This window comes from Tachypleus tridentatus, chromosome 7, assembly GCF_004210375.1.
Source record: "Tachypleus tridentatus isolate NWPU-2018 chromosome 7, ASM421037v1, whole genome shotgun sequence".
In the NCBI taxonomy this organism is placed as follows: domain Eukaryota; kingdom Metazoa; phylum Arthropoda; class Merostomata; order Xiphosura; family Limulidae; genus Tachypleus; species Tachypleus tridentatus.
This window is the reverse complement of record NC_134831.1, coordinates 67246406-67261718: the sequence shown is the minus strand read 5'-3', so window position 1 is coordinate 67261718 and position 15313 is coordinate 67246406. Positions and strand designations below refer to the sequence as shown.

The 15313-nt window shown below is 31.1% G+C and overlaps 1 protein-coding gene and 1 non-coding gene across 2 annotated transcripts; both read right to left on the bottom strand.

Annotated features, from left to right (window-relative positions):
* Positions 1-5560: 5560 nt before the first annotated feature.
* On the bottom strand, positions 5561-11771 carry LOC143255881 (uncharacterized). Its single transcript, XM_076512230.1, has 2 exons — positions 11592-11771; positions 5561-10586 (listed from the first exon to the last, which is right to left on the bottom strand). The coding sequence occupies exons 1-2, from the start codon at positions 11689-11691 to the stop codon at positions 9883-9885; spliced, it is 804 nt and encodes a 267-aa protein (XP_076368345.1). The 5' UTR covers positions 11692-11771; the 3' UTR covers positions 5561-9882.
* A 2954-nt stretch (positions 11772-14725) lies between these two features.
* On the bottom strand, positions 14726-14798 carry TRNAK-UUU (transfer RNA lysine (anticodon UUU)). Its single transcript has one exon. It is a non-coding gene; the product is annotated as a tRNA-Lys (tRNA).
* Positions 14799-15313: the final 515 nt, after the last annotated feature.

Sequence of the window (15313 nt, the reverse complement as noted above, 5' to 3'; positions counted from 1 at the left end):
GACATGTTTATAATCAAATGAAAGAGCAGATTGTAACATTATATAATGCCTTTGTTTATTTTTGTAAGTTAAAAACCATTATTCAAAGAGATCTATATGATTTGGGTTGAGCAGATTTGCTGCTCCAGCATCTGAGAGAGAAAGAATTTTTAAACCTACTTTTAGCATACTTAGAAAGCCATACAAATTACAGTAGTTTTGGGACATTCTATTTTAATAACTAATACATTTTTTGTGTTCTAAAATCCATATTTGTGAAAAGATATGAGTATTCATTGTTTTTTTTTTGTGTTTGTATTTATAGTTGTATAATCAGTGATGTCGAGAAGCCCACTTGTTGAGAAATTTATATGAGAAAATATTTTCTCAACCCAAACGAGCCATTTTTGCATATAAATTTCTATAGTTGTATATCTTTAAACAATAATAATGTATAAGAGTTATGGAAATTTGTTGTTCATATAACACTATTTCATTACATATAACACATTTTAAAATTTAGTGGAAAACAACAATTTGCAGTATGCATAACCAAATCTTGTGGTTATGTTAAAGCTGCAAGAAACAGCTAATGGATTCCTACCGTGATTTACTGCTTTTTATGTGTGATAGTGAGTCGAAAGTACAGCAATAAAACTATAATATTAAAAGATGTGAGAAGGATTATAAGCTGTTGGAATAACTAATTTACAATTCTTTGTTATAATTTGAAGAATGCTAAACAAAAGATATGGTATTAATTTTATTGTATTTTCAACTTTTCATTTCACTTTATATTGGTGACTTTGCTACAGTTAGTTTAAGAGTCAAGAAAATAAGAGACAAACATGTAATGCTTTACTGAATAAAAATTTTTGATAGGAGTTCTAGGTGTTAAACAAATAAAATATCAAAGCTTTTTTGGTGAAAGGAAGTACTGTTTTCTAAAAATGAAAATTCTTTTCACTCAGACTGATTCACTAAAGGCTTTGTAAATTCACAGACAAATCTTTATGTGTGTTATAGAAAAAAAAATCTGATTTTTACATCCAGTAGACCTGTAATGTTTAGTAAAAGCTTGTCAAACTTATACAGATACACCACTTACTGAGTTCAGAATTTAGTATGTGTGTGTGTATGTGTATATATATATAATTTCATGGTTACAAGATTAGTCAAAAGTCCATTTCTATAGGGTTAAACATTTAGTTATAGAACTTCTACAAATGTATGAATGGAAGCAATGAATATATTATGTGGCAACTACACTACATCTGTCATATTCAGTTCAAGTGAGGCCTTTCACTCATTGGCAGGGCTAATCAGGCTGACTGGGATACAATAGACTTACAGTAAACTTACTGCTGTACTAGCAGTAGGGATACAATAAAATAGTGGCCTACATAATATATATTAGTTTTCTTGAATAACCAATGGTATGGTGCAAACTAGATTAAATATGCAAATTTTTATTTATTATCAGGTATATTTCAAGTAATTTACAAATCAGAATTTTATGGTAAAGGTTAATAACACTATATCAGTTTATTTTTTAATACAAGTATCTATTTTTATTATCTTGTGAACAAACAAGCCAGTTTTCTTATTCTCAGATGTCAAGCGGAAACAGGAAGAAACCACATTAATAATCCTACAGACTAATGAGTAAAATGAAAAACAAATATGTTATATGTCAACAATACAACTACTATAACCAGTGCCAGTGAGGCCTTTTCCTAGTTACAAGATTAGACAAGTTGACTGAGAATGTGTAACGATGGTTAAACAGCTTGAATTTAGTACTGAATTCATGACTTTCCATATCACTCTTTAAACACCTGAATGTCTTAGTTTGCAATTTTTCAAAAAATATATTTTAATAATCCCAGTTTATTTTTTAAGACTATAGTATTCTAGGAGAACAATTTAATCTGTTAGAGACTGTTAGGTGTCTTTATTTAAAATAAGTTTTTGATTATTCCAACTATTCAGTTATTGAAATGTTGGTATCAGAGCTTTGATTAATTCAAGTTTGTGCAGGGTAACTGATCACAAAAATATCTTTTTGAAAGTAGTTTCCAGTTATTACTATTTTTTATTATTCTAACTATCCAGATAATCAAAATATTGCATATTGTTCTGTTATCAAGCACAAAGCTACTCATGGGCTATCTGTGCTTTTTCCATTATGGATATTGAAACAAAATTTTTAGGATTATGAGTTTTTTTGGCCATCTCATGAAAATAAACAATTAGTTGAATGTAGTTGATTAATAAGCCCAATAATTAATTGGTTAGTACATTCTACTAATTACCCAAAGCTGCTGTTAAACATTGAACTCAGTTTGTAAATTTTTAAATAGAATAAATACATTAATAGATTTTGGTAACTGATACTTATATGATTATAATCCCAAACATTGCTGTAGGAAGCAGTTGTGGAGTTTTCAGACTATTGCCACAGCCAAACTGTGTGAAAAGCAAACTACAGGCATGAAAACGTCATTTCTAGGGTAGTCATGGGGCATGTTCCCCAGACAATTTTTGAAAACTTATTGCTATGAGATTGAATCTTGAGCTACTTTAACAACAAATACTACTTACTCACAATGTAATATGTTGAATTAAAATAAGTTTCAATAGATGAATTGTAGCTATTCATGTAATAAGAAAAATGATCAGGCCATGGGCTGATTAGCATTACCATTTCCTATGGTCTTGTTGAAATATATTTTGTTACATTTGTAATATCACTTCAAAATGTCATTCTTCATGGAAATAGTTTTTTTTTATGTTTCTCCCACAAATTCAATACAAAAGAAGCAGTAATAAAATAAAATAATTGCACAAAATGTGATAGTTACTTTTCATACCATTATTTTGTAAATGAAGAATTTTGAAATTGTTGGACTTCTGTATATGTCATGAAAACTCAAAAAATAATAATGTCATTAATTAAGTCATTTTGTCGTAGTCTTAACTGAATTTTAACCAGGAATTGAGACTAACTGCAAAAGAAGAGCATTTTTGGCATAAAATCAGATACAACTGAGATGTAGTAATATTCTGAAGTACTTCCAAGAATACATACAACCACACTACTTCAACTACATTGAATGCCAATGAGACATTTCACTTAATATCAAGGCTCATCCAGCTGGTTGAGATATGACAACTACTTTTGTGCTTTAAATTTTGTTTATATTATTAAACTGTGTGAACAAAAACTTTTATGGTGTGAAACAGATTAAATTCATGAAATATACTTGCTATCAGTTTAATATGAATCATTCACAAACAAGGATTAATAACACAATATTATTCATTTTATACTGAATTAGCTGGTAAACCAGCAAGACAGTTTTATTGTTTCCATATTATGTCAAGTTACCACCCCATCAGAGGGAGAAGACAGCATTAGTAATTCTAAGAACTTAAGAGTGAAAGTAAAGAGGAATATGCAAAATTAATGTCAACAACACAATCTGCTATATCCAGGGCCAACAAGGCCTTTTGTCCAGTACCAGGGATCATCAGACCAGTTGGGATATGACATATGGTTCAGATACTTGGCATTCAGGTAATCAAGACATTAAGAACCATTTCTGAAACTTGTATGATATCTAAGGAAGCGGTTTACATCACCTACAGTTGATTTAATGAAGCTATTCAGAAACTTCTTGAGAGGCTTCTGAGAAGACATAGTATTCAGAGTGAATTATATATCACACTTCAATATTATAGTAGCATATGAAGCCAATATTTTTATTTCAACAAGAAATTCCAATTTACAATTTTTACAAGATCTTGACAATATTTTTCACACACACATGTGCCCAAAAGAAATTGGACATGCAAAATGCCCAGCCTATGCCAGCTCTGAGTTTGATTTAGAATTATAAAGACCACAGCACAGCAAGTGGTGAGTTGAAAAAGCTTTTTTTGTTGTTGTTCGATTTTTGTTTAAGAGTTGAGTTTGTTTTACTGGAGGCAAAGCTTTTTTGTTGGTGTAATTCTATCAAGCTGTCAGAGGTCAATGACATTACTGAATGTATATTATGCCAAAGATGAAAGGGGTGTTTAATTCTGATGTCATATACTTCACTTATTTGGTGCATGAAATGTAAATAAAAGTAATTAGTGTTGAAATATATTCCATATATTTTGACATCAAACTTGTTCAGCAGCATTTACTGTTTTAATAATTAATTATTTAAGTTATTGTTTTATATCAAAGGGTGATGAATTTAATAATAAAAATATTGAGATTGTGTGAATGGTTACTATAAAATGTTTTCTTGATGAAAAAAACAAAACTGAAATGTTGATCCTATCACCCACCGACAGTATTTAATTTCAATCATTATTATTTAGCAGGTTATATTAATCAGAGAGATGAAATGATTGGTTTAATTTAAATAGAGATAGGGACTGGTGTGTTTGCTAAGGCTATAAACTTGACTGTGAGGGGAGTTTTAAGTTAGGATTATATAATGGTGAAGACCTGAAAAAACTAAATTTAGAAGAGAATAAGAAGCAGAGAAAAGTTTAGCATAGGAAATGAGTACAGAAGTAGTTATAAGGACATGCTTAATTGTTACTGTTATAAAGCTAAAAGTATGAGAAATAAAACAAATGACTAGAACAAATGAGAATAATTGAAACATGGTTAAGTGTAAATGATTTTGATAACAGAAATTTCTTTGAAATACAGGATTACTGGCTATTTAATAGTGATAGAGTATTAAAGAGGGAGGAGGAGTGGGTTTATACGTAAATATGTGAGTTACATCCTGTTGGACTTAAGTATTTCAAAGATAACAGCAAGGAGATTGAATCTACTTGAGTTTCTATTAGTGGATATAAAGGGAAAAGGCTTTTAGGGGGAATTTGTTATAGGCCATAAGATGAAATTGATTAAATTAGTGAGAGACTTTACAATATGATTGAAATTTCAGCTGTTAATGAAGTTATAATTATATGATTTTAATTTCAGGCATATAGATTGGGAAATACTAGAGTCAAACCTTGAGGGAGAAAGGTTTTGGAAACTGTTGAGAATGAATTTCTTCATCATTTAGTCAAAGAATCTACTAGAAACATTGCTATTTTAGGTTTATTGTTACGACAGAAAGTGTTCGTACCCCTGCATCGTGAGTAGTTTTTTCCTCATAACTTAAAAAGTATCATGATTAGGCTATATATTAATATAAGTATCATATATTATAAATATCATACTAACACACATCTACATAAATTTTTATGTAAATTAAATGACAAATAACCAAAAACAGGAGGAGCAGAAAGTGTTCATACAGTTCAGAACATGTGAAAAAACTAATATTCCCGTAAATATATTGTATAGTTTGGCAAATAAACTACATTATACCATTCCAGAACTAGACACTGGGTTTGTAATAATTGGAATTTAGCCAGCAAAAATTGTACTTCTGGCAATTTAGTGCTGTCTCCGTCATTATCTGCTTGGTCATCATGGCGAACAAGAAACAACTGTCCGGTGATTTAAAAAACCAAATTATTGTAAAATACAAGTCTCATGTGTCTCTTTCCGGTATTGCTACACAACTTAATGTGCCGAAATCTACTGTTCAAAACATAATTCCCAAGTTTAAGCTTACAGGATCAACTGGTACCCTCCCTTGTTCCGGATGCCCCACCAAAATTTCAGAGAACCAAGAGGAAGGTTATCAGAGAAGTTAGTAGGAACCTTCATTTAACACGTAATGACATACAGAAACTGGGGTTGAAGTAAGTACCTCTACAGCTCTTCTGGGTTGAAAGCATGCCATCCTTGTAGAACTCCATATTTAAAGCCTGTTCATTTAGAAGCACGATGGAGGTATGCAAGAAAGCGTGTAGATAAACCCTTTACGTATTGGAAGAGAATTCTTTGGTCAGACAAGACTAAAATCGAGCTTTTCGGCCATAATGATGTTTGCTATATTTTCCGTAATTGCACCAAGTAATTCACCTGAAAGGCTACACAACTGGCCATTAAAGTAGATGCATGAACACTTTCTGCCCCTATGTTTGGTTATTTGTTTATAAACAGTTTATTTGTCATTCAATTTACATAAATAGTTATGTAGATGTGTGTTAGTATAATATTTATAATATACCATACTTTCATTTTCCTAATCGTAATACTTTTTAAGTTATGAGGAAAAACTACTCACAATGCAGGGGTACGAACACTTTCTGTCATAACTGTAGAAATAGATGGGGGGGTGGGAATTGGAGAACATCTGGGTATAAGTGATCATTGGTCTGTTTGGTTCATCGTTTTGCTACACATGAGGATAAAGAATAATGATATTTTAGTTAAAAATTTGAAAAAAAAAACATTTTAAGGGATGCAATACAAATTATCTGTTGTGAATTTACCAGCCGAATTACTTGGAGTCACTGATTAGATGTGGAAAATTTTTAAAGATAAATTTTTAATAATCAAAGTAAGCATATTGCTTATAGAAAAAAAAGGGTAGCTACAGGTTAAAAAAACTAATTTGGATCACAAAGAATTTAAAGGATGAGATTAAGTAAAAGCATTATAAATTTAAAATATTTAAATTGACTGGTATGACAGGAGATCAAGAAAGTTGGTGAAACAGGAAATTAGAACATCAAACGTATGAGAAAAGGTTGGGTGAAAAATATAAAAATTAATGATAAGGATTTCTTTAAACACATTAAAGGTAAACAAAATATTAGAATGAGGATAGGATGCTTGAGGAATGATAAAGGTTAGTTTCTGATGATTATGAAATGGCTGGTTTATTAAAGTTGGTTTTTCTAACAAAGATTTAAGCAGTATTCCATATCATGAACAGTTAATAAATGAAAATGAGCTCAAATAAGATGATTGCATTAATTCTGAGCTGGTTAAGAAAAAATTGGAAAGTTTAAAAAATGATAAGGCCAGATAGTGTTTCCCCAAGGGTTTTGAAGAAGGTTAATGATTGGATATGTGAGCCACTCACTACTATATTTTGTCAGTCCTTGAATAGTGGGAAGCTGTTGGAGGACTGGAAATTAGCTAATGTAACTCCTGTTTTCAAGGAAAGTGTGATAAAAATTGTCCTGGTAGTTATAGACCCATTAGTCTTGGATAGAAGACTGGCTGAATGGAAGACAACAGAGGGTGGCTACCATGGGAGTTCAGCCAAACTGGATTAATTTCACAAGTGGGGTACCTCAGGGCTCAATATTTTTTTATTTACATCTTGGTAATATCTTGGATGTTTCTAACTGTAAAGAGGACTTAGATCATCTAGTGAATTGGGCAAACAAATGTCAGATGGGTTTTAATCATAATCAGTGCAAAACAATGCATATGGGTTATCATATTTTTAATAATAAATATAAGTTGGATGAAAATAACCTTAACAGTATTATGAATGTAAGTAATCTTGGTGTAATAGTCAATCAGTTTCTAAAACCATCTAAGTGGTGTGTTGTTGCTAGTGGTAGGACAAATAGAATTTTATGTTAATCAACATAAATATTGAATACAAGCCTAGAAATGTTATACATTCATTGTACAGGTCACTGGTTAGGCCACATTTGGAATGTTGTGTTCAGTCTTAGGCTCCTTACCTTAGAAATGACATTGAATTGTTGGAAAAAGTTATTAGAAGTGTTACTAGAATAGTGCCTGGGATTAAGGATTTCTGATATGAGGAGAGGCTGAAATCTCTCAAACTGTTTTCTCTTCAAACAAATGAGAGTTAGGGGAGATATGATTGAGGTGTTTTAGATTGTATTGGGAATTTAGAGTGTTGGTGCAACATCTTTCTTCATATTTAACAGTGGGAATAGTAGGACTAGAGGTACAAAAATATAAATGTTGAGAAGGTAGGAGTAACTACAGCTAAGGCTGTATCATTTTTATAACAGGATTGTTGGATTTTGGAATGGATTGCCTTCAGATGTTGCAGAAGCAGTGAATTTAAGTGAGTTTAAGTAATATTGTAATTATATGAATGATAAGGGTTGGCTTTAAGATTTAGTTTAGAGGATGGAACAGCCAAATGAATCAATAGGTCCCAAGTTGTCTCAAAACATTATATGTTAACAACAAACAAACAAATATACTTCTATTTTATTATTTCTTTCATGGGATTATAAAACACAAGAAATCCATATTGTAAGCCTGGTTTTGAATGATTTTCCTATAATGAAATTATTTATCTTTAGTTATTATTATTATTACTGTACATGCAAAAATTGCTGATCAGAACCAATAAGTAAAGAAAAAAAAACCTAATCAGACATAAAGGTATGTTTTTAAACATCTCAATTGTAAGTTGTATTTCATACATTATATTAACTACTGTTCACTAAAATAACAAGTTTTGACATATTATTCAAATTGACTTACTACATGAGACTTAATGTATAGTCTCTCAAAGGACAATACATATAGGCAAAATTCACAATAAACATTAACTTTAAATTGCATCCAACCAACTTGCATATATGTTATATACACTTTATTTGTATTGTCTCCTATTATATATATTTTCATTTCTCTGAAAGACACAAAAATATTAATTATGCATGATAGAATGGCCATACGTAAACAATAAATGTAGCAAAAACTTTTAACTCTTTTCAAAAATTACCTCAACAATATTAAAGAAAGACCAATCATATATTGAATTTGAAGACCATTCTTGTCTTTGTTTCAATTCCATGTCAGAGTAAAGTTCTTCAATTCAGTATTTTAAAACGTATAATTAATTATTTATTGGTACATAAAATACTAACAAGAAGCATTTGTTAGAAAGTCCTATGAAATAGTACCAGATATTCTTATAATTCAAGAGATGATTCTCAGACGACAAGCAAAAAATCTCTTCTCTCATCATTGTGATATACATTTTAATAAGTTTTTTTTTAAATGTTCATCTCTCTTTATTTCTATAAGATTGTAATTAGTAATTTAATGCAACTCAGGTTTTCACATGTAGCTATTTAAATTCAAGACTAGCACACATGTGAAAATGCTTTTTTGTTAATTGCAAAACTGTATAATGGGCTGTCTGTGCTATGCCTGCCATTGGGATTGAAACCCAGTTTTTAACATTATGTCTTTGTAATTACTGCTGAGCCACTGGGGGCTTTTGAAAGAAAGCATACAATCCACTTTAAACAAAATTATTGTCTTTACCCTTATTTTTTAAATCACCCAGTAATAAAGTAATAATACTTGTCTTTTAATAAAACTTGCTATTCTGACAACATGAATTATATTTTGTTTGAAAAGTTTATTCCAAAGATCTAGGAACTGCACATATATCTTTAATTACACTTTTTATGGTTTATTAAAAGTTAGATTTAAAAAAAAACAACCTTTGCAATCACTTATTGTTTATAATGATAAAAAAATCATGATAAAATATACATCCAAAGGGAAACTCCAGCAATGTTTAAGAACTGTGCACCTTTCTAAAGTATTATTTTGAAAGGTGTTGGTGGATCTTGGATATTTAAATTTTTTTGTTGTTAAAGGAGAAAAATAAGTTTATTTCAGTATCAATAATTCAAGCAAGTTGTGAACATGCTCCAGTATACCTTAAAAGTGTTTTTATGGCTCATAAGTGTCCTACATGCATGTACCATCTACGATTCAAAATAATTAAACTACTAGCATGTTATAAATACACAAAATTTTTAATTCATACTTACAGAAAATAGTCATAGGAATCTTAATCATATATATAATTCTTATTTACCAATTTAAATCAATAATACAGAAGAAAAAATATTTTGTAACTGTACAATACAATTGTTTATAGGGCTTGTATTTAAAAAAATTACATCAGTTGTTTATTAACAGTGAGTTGGCTTGTTATACATATTTAATTAATATACATATTATTACAATTTGTCAATAAGCTTATTCAAAAGCGCAGTGTTCTCTTTATGAAGCGTTGATATGAAATTCATCAGCCGTTCATCCCGTTCTTGTAAAACTCTTTTTAAGTCTGTGATAAACTGCCTTTGGTACTTTTTTTCACTCATCAGTTTCATTTGTTTTGCAGGAGAAGGTAATGTATCTTCTTCATCTTGTTGATGATTTGTCAATGAAGAGTTTTCTACTGTAACATTATTTCCTTCTCCATCAACATTTACTAATGACATGACAGATAAGTCTTGCCCCATTAACCTGTGCATACAATCTGCATAAGCAAACTTACGGGGATCTCCAACTTTCTTTGGAGTCCTAATATGATTTCGAAAACCCTTTTTTAAAGCTTTCCATTTTTCAATGCACTTGTCGATTGTTACGTAGGGTTCACTTAGTTTGTCTTTGTTTAAGGTATCAGAAATTTCTTTCCACACTCGTTTTTTGTTTCGTGCATTTTTTAGCCTTTCATACCTTTCTGAAATTAAATCAATTAAACGTCGAGTTTCAATATCGCTCCACTCATATCTAATACTGCTTTCAAATGAATCAGGAGATGTCTGTAAAGATTCTGACATTGAGGTTCCTGGTTGGCATTCTTGAGTAACTACACTCACTTCTTCACTCACTGGCACAGTCTCGTGATGGGTTAGGACTGCTGCTTCACTTTGTTCATCTGACAATAATGTGATTGAAAACATTACATATTTACAACTACAGTAAACCATCCAACATATAAGAGATCAGAATGAAAAACAGCTACTCTAACCAGGCTGCTGTTTAACTGCTCTACCAAATGAACTGTTAGATCACAGAATTTTAGACATCACAGTCACTCCCACTGTAAACATTAATGACAACAATGATAAAGTTCACCATTTGAATTAAAAGGTCTTATTATTTATTCAGTAATAGAGTAACTTGCCTTTAAAGATAAAATATTATTACCCCACCATTACTGCATAGTTTATGATCAAAGATTAATTTGATTACTCCAGTACTGCTTACATCAATCATCAATTAGGCAAACTTATGTTAGATGTATTCAGTCATAGCACATGCTTAAAAAAGAAAAGCATGCATGTATACACCACCTATTTGTAATTTTAAATTCAGTACACATACAAATAGTTATTAGTATGATTTAAACTACAGACTTAGTTATAATACCAACAGTAAAACTACTACTCATTATTATTTCTACACAGTGAGTTTATAGCTTACAGCCAGTTTCCAATGATCCTAGATTGAAATATCATTTAAGTTTTGACAATACTACTAAAGCTACAAATTACTAGTAGCAATACTGGAGTAACTTTTCAGTAAGAATATTAATGAAAATAGTTAATTATATATTTTTTAATTTATACAATTCATTGTATGAACATAATCATTCTATTTACTCATAACTTCAGTTGATTTTAATTAAATATTTTTTGAATGATAATACATTTTGAACGGTCACTATCTTTTAAACACTCCACGAGTTCATTTTTTGTTATTTATTAACTTACTGTAAGTTGTAACAAACCAAGGGTTTCATTACATCCTCCAAACTTATGGCCATAAAGGTGTTCACTGACTTAATCCGGCTACCCGTGTTTCTACGCTAGCGCCAGGGATTTTCATATATTACTACACTGAATAATCGAGAAACGCACGAGAAATATGTGTAACTTACTTCGTTCACCAACTACCGAACGAGTTCCGGGTACAGTGACCAGCATTTCTTTACCATCTTTTATAATACGCAAAATAACACTCTCTGTATTTTCTGACATTGCTGTTCGTTTGGGTTCCAGCAAACGAACAAACCAGAGTTAAATATGGCGGATGTTAGTGGACGTAAATACGAAACTTAATTTCTTAAAGTGCCGCTAGGCTTCGTACTTGTATTGACTGTCAGTAAAATACTCTACAAGTATACATATATATAGAGATATATATACATACACTTTAATATTTTTATCGTATACACACAAAATAAATATTTGCTTTATCCTTCTTCTCTTATATGTTACTAGATTCTACATATTACTTTGATTAAATGTCTATTTCAAATATGTAAATTTAATATGCTACACAATGCAAGATGTATAGTGTAACTTAGTAGGAATATATATACAGCCAAAGCATGTATGAAAATAGTGTTCGACCATTTTAGTATACGAAGTGTAGACAGAGTCGTGTACGTGTTTTATCTATATATCACAAGAAAGTAATAAAATAGCATAAAAAGAAATACCTGTAAAATTCTGAATTTGTGTAGACTTCTTAAGAACTTTTCTTAATTGCATCGGGGAACTTATATTTTGGAATTAACATTTTTCCTGTTGGTGAGATAAAATTAGCTTAACTCAATATCAGTAACTCTCAGGAAGGTGGTTAACATGTTCCAGAATACCAAAAAGACGTTTTCAACAATATGTAAAAAAAGTCAGTGCTAAGTAAGAATGAAAATAATACCACTTAAAATGCGGATAAAGAATTACATTCAATTGTTCTAATGTTTTATCATCTGCTGATTAGATTGTTGATAATTTGTACTTAATAGGAATAATTTAAAAGGCCAGCAGTAACATCACGGACTTACAAAACTGAAATCCGAGGTTCATTTCCTACGTACGCACGGCCCAGCATGGCCAGGTGGTTAAGGCACTCGACTCGTAATCCGAGAGTCGCGGGTTCGAATCCCTGTCACACCAAACATGTTCGCCCTTTCAGCTGTAAGAATGTTATAATGTTACGGTCAATTCCACTATTCGTTGGTAAAAGAGTGGCCCAAGAGTTAGCAGTCTTACACTGCTAAATTAGGGACGGCTAGCGCAGATAGCCCTCGAGTAGCTTTGCGCGAAATTCAAAAACACAAACGGACATATGTAGACAGCACATTGTGTAGTTTTACGCTAAAATAATCAAACATTTCAAAAGACGAGGCCCGGCATAGCCAGGTGGGTTAAGGCGTTCGACTCGTAATCTGAGGGTCGCGGGTTCGAATCCTGGTCGCACCAAATATGTTCGCCCTTTCAGTAAAAGAGTAGCTCAAGAGTTGGCGGTGGGTGGTGATGACTAGCTATCTTCCCTCTAGTCTTACACTGCTAAATTAGGGACGGCTAGTACAGATAGCTTTTTGCGAAATTCAAAAACAAACTAACAGTTTAGAAGACGTGAATGGTTTTGTACAGAAATTGTTCCCTAATAATAATGTAATGTTTTCTTCTGTGTAGAGGAGAACCTTTGAAAAAAAAATAACAATATTACAATCACGAGCACAGACGATGTGGTTAGAGCGCTCGACTCACAATCTGCAGGTCGGATCGAAAAGCGTCGTGAAGGGTGTTCGCACTTTCAGTTGTGGAGACGTTATATTACCATAGTCAAACCCGTAATCGTTGGTAAAGAGAACTAAGACTTAACAGTGGATGAGTTTGTCTAGCTGCCTTTTCATTGATATGTCACTTAAAAATTAGAAACTGCTAACGTGAATAGTTTTCAAGCGACAATGTATAATATTCGGCAAACAAAGAAATCATGAGTTTAAGCATCTTCGTAATTGATATTTCCTAACACACAAACAAAATTATGTAGATTATCAAATAATTTATAACTACATATTTGAATAATGCTTCAACGTCAAGTTTTCATTAAGCCATAAAAAAAATAAATGAAAGGTATGAGATCCAGATTCAACACATTTTTTATGGCTTTACTTCATAATTAATTTTTCACTAACTATGTATTGTACGTACAAAAAAAATAGTCACTTCAACAAATTTTACAGAATGTGTTTCACATGCTCCCCTTGTAATCTGAAACAAATTCAGATTGATTGGACTTTTTTTATGTTTTGACAGCACAATAATCAGTCACGTCTTTATTTAACTATTTCATTTGCGCTGCATATTTTTCCTTTTATCTTTATTATTATTATTATTTTTGATTCCATTTGTTTACTTTCTATTTATTACAAATTATATAATACTTCTGGTATAATTAACATCATGTTTGTTTTGTACTTCGAGATCACTGAAGATAAAATTTCGAATATTCCGAAACGTTTAATAAATGCTTCTTATCATTACGTTCATGTTTTACTTCAATAAAATACGTTTTCCAAAAAATGAATCGATTACTAACGTACATTTATGTAATTACAAAATTATAAAAAACAAGCAAACTATAACTGGTTATAAAAAGGTAACCGCCATAAACAATTTAGAAAGATCTATATTTTTGCTACTTTCTCTATTCAGCTGAAATAAAATGATAAGTTGCAGGTGAAAAACTAAAGACAAACATGAATTAAGTATCTAGGACAATAACCGAGCGAACGTATTTTAGGTCTAGATAAGGATGATATTTCGATGATTCAAAATTAAGAAGTACCAATTAACAATATACAAACTGAATTGGGCTTGGAATGGCTAGGTGGTTAAGGCGATCGACTCGTAATCTCAGGGTTGCCCTTTTAGCCGTGAGGGAGTTATCATGTGACGGTCACTTCCATTATTCGTTAGTAAAAAGAATAGTCCAAGAGTTAGTAGTGGTGGGTAATAATAATAACTTGTGTTGTGTGAATAAGTTCCAGAACAGATAGTAATTAAAGATGAAAAGACAATTCTATAATTCTAAATCACTACGTGACAAGTTTGAAAATATTTGATCAGTTGTGAATAATATTGAAACTTATGCTTGGTAGTCAATTGGGTGGATTTCATAACTCACATGAATTGAATGAAGCTCATAAAACTTTAAAAATGGAAACGTCTTTTTTTTAGTGTAAAACGTGATACAGCAGTACAAAAGTACTACTTTCGCCCGAACAGGGACTCGAACCCTGGACCGTTAGGTTAAAAGCCTAACGCTCTACCGACTGAGCTATCCGGGCTTCGTAAGAATGTTTGGTAATTACCTATAAGTATAATAAAAAATATTATATCTTATTATCTTATTTATTTTATTTAATATTAACCTTTGTAAAATAATTAAACTCCCATTTTCAGTTTAAATATTAAGCGCAAGCCTCAAACTACGCTTAAAACAAAAAAAGAGAAATGCGTAGCATAGATCACTCATCAATGTGTGTTAAAATTATGAGTCAGGATGAATTTATTATGAGCAAACCTAACTCTGTCACACAAGAATATTTAATTTCGTTAAGAGTTTGCTAATGAACAAATCTGTAATTGGACAATTACAACTTCCTTATTGCTAATGTGCCCCGGAGTAAGTTCAACAGTATGGGAAGCAGCCGAATCAACATTTTGTCACAGTAACTGGCTTTTTAAACTTTAACTTGCACTCAAAACTGTTTCTAGTTAAAGCAGATAGATTCATAGCAATATATATATAACAGTATAACAATGCATAATAGATTTCATGTATAATAAGCAGGCACTTATG

What these genes read in the sequence shown, in the direction of transcription:
- LOC143255881 (XM_076512230.1), bottom strand. Translation starts at nt 11,691, where the DNA reads ATGTCAGAAAATACAGAGAGTGTTATTTTGCGTATTATAAAAGATGGT. An exon ending in TTCGGTAGTTGGTGAACGAA is followed by an intron (nt 10,587 to 11,591) that starts GTAAGTTACACA and finishes CATTATTGTCAG; the next exon opens with ATGAACAAAGTGAAGCAGCA.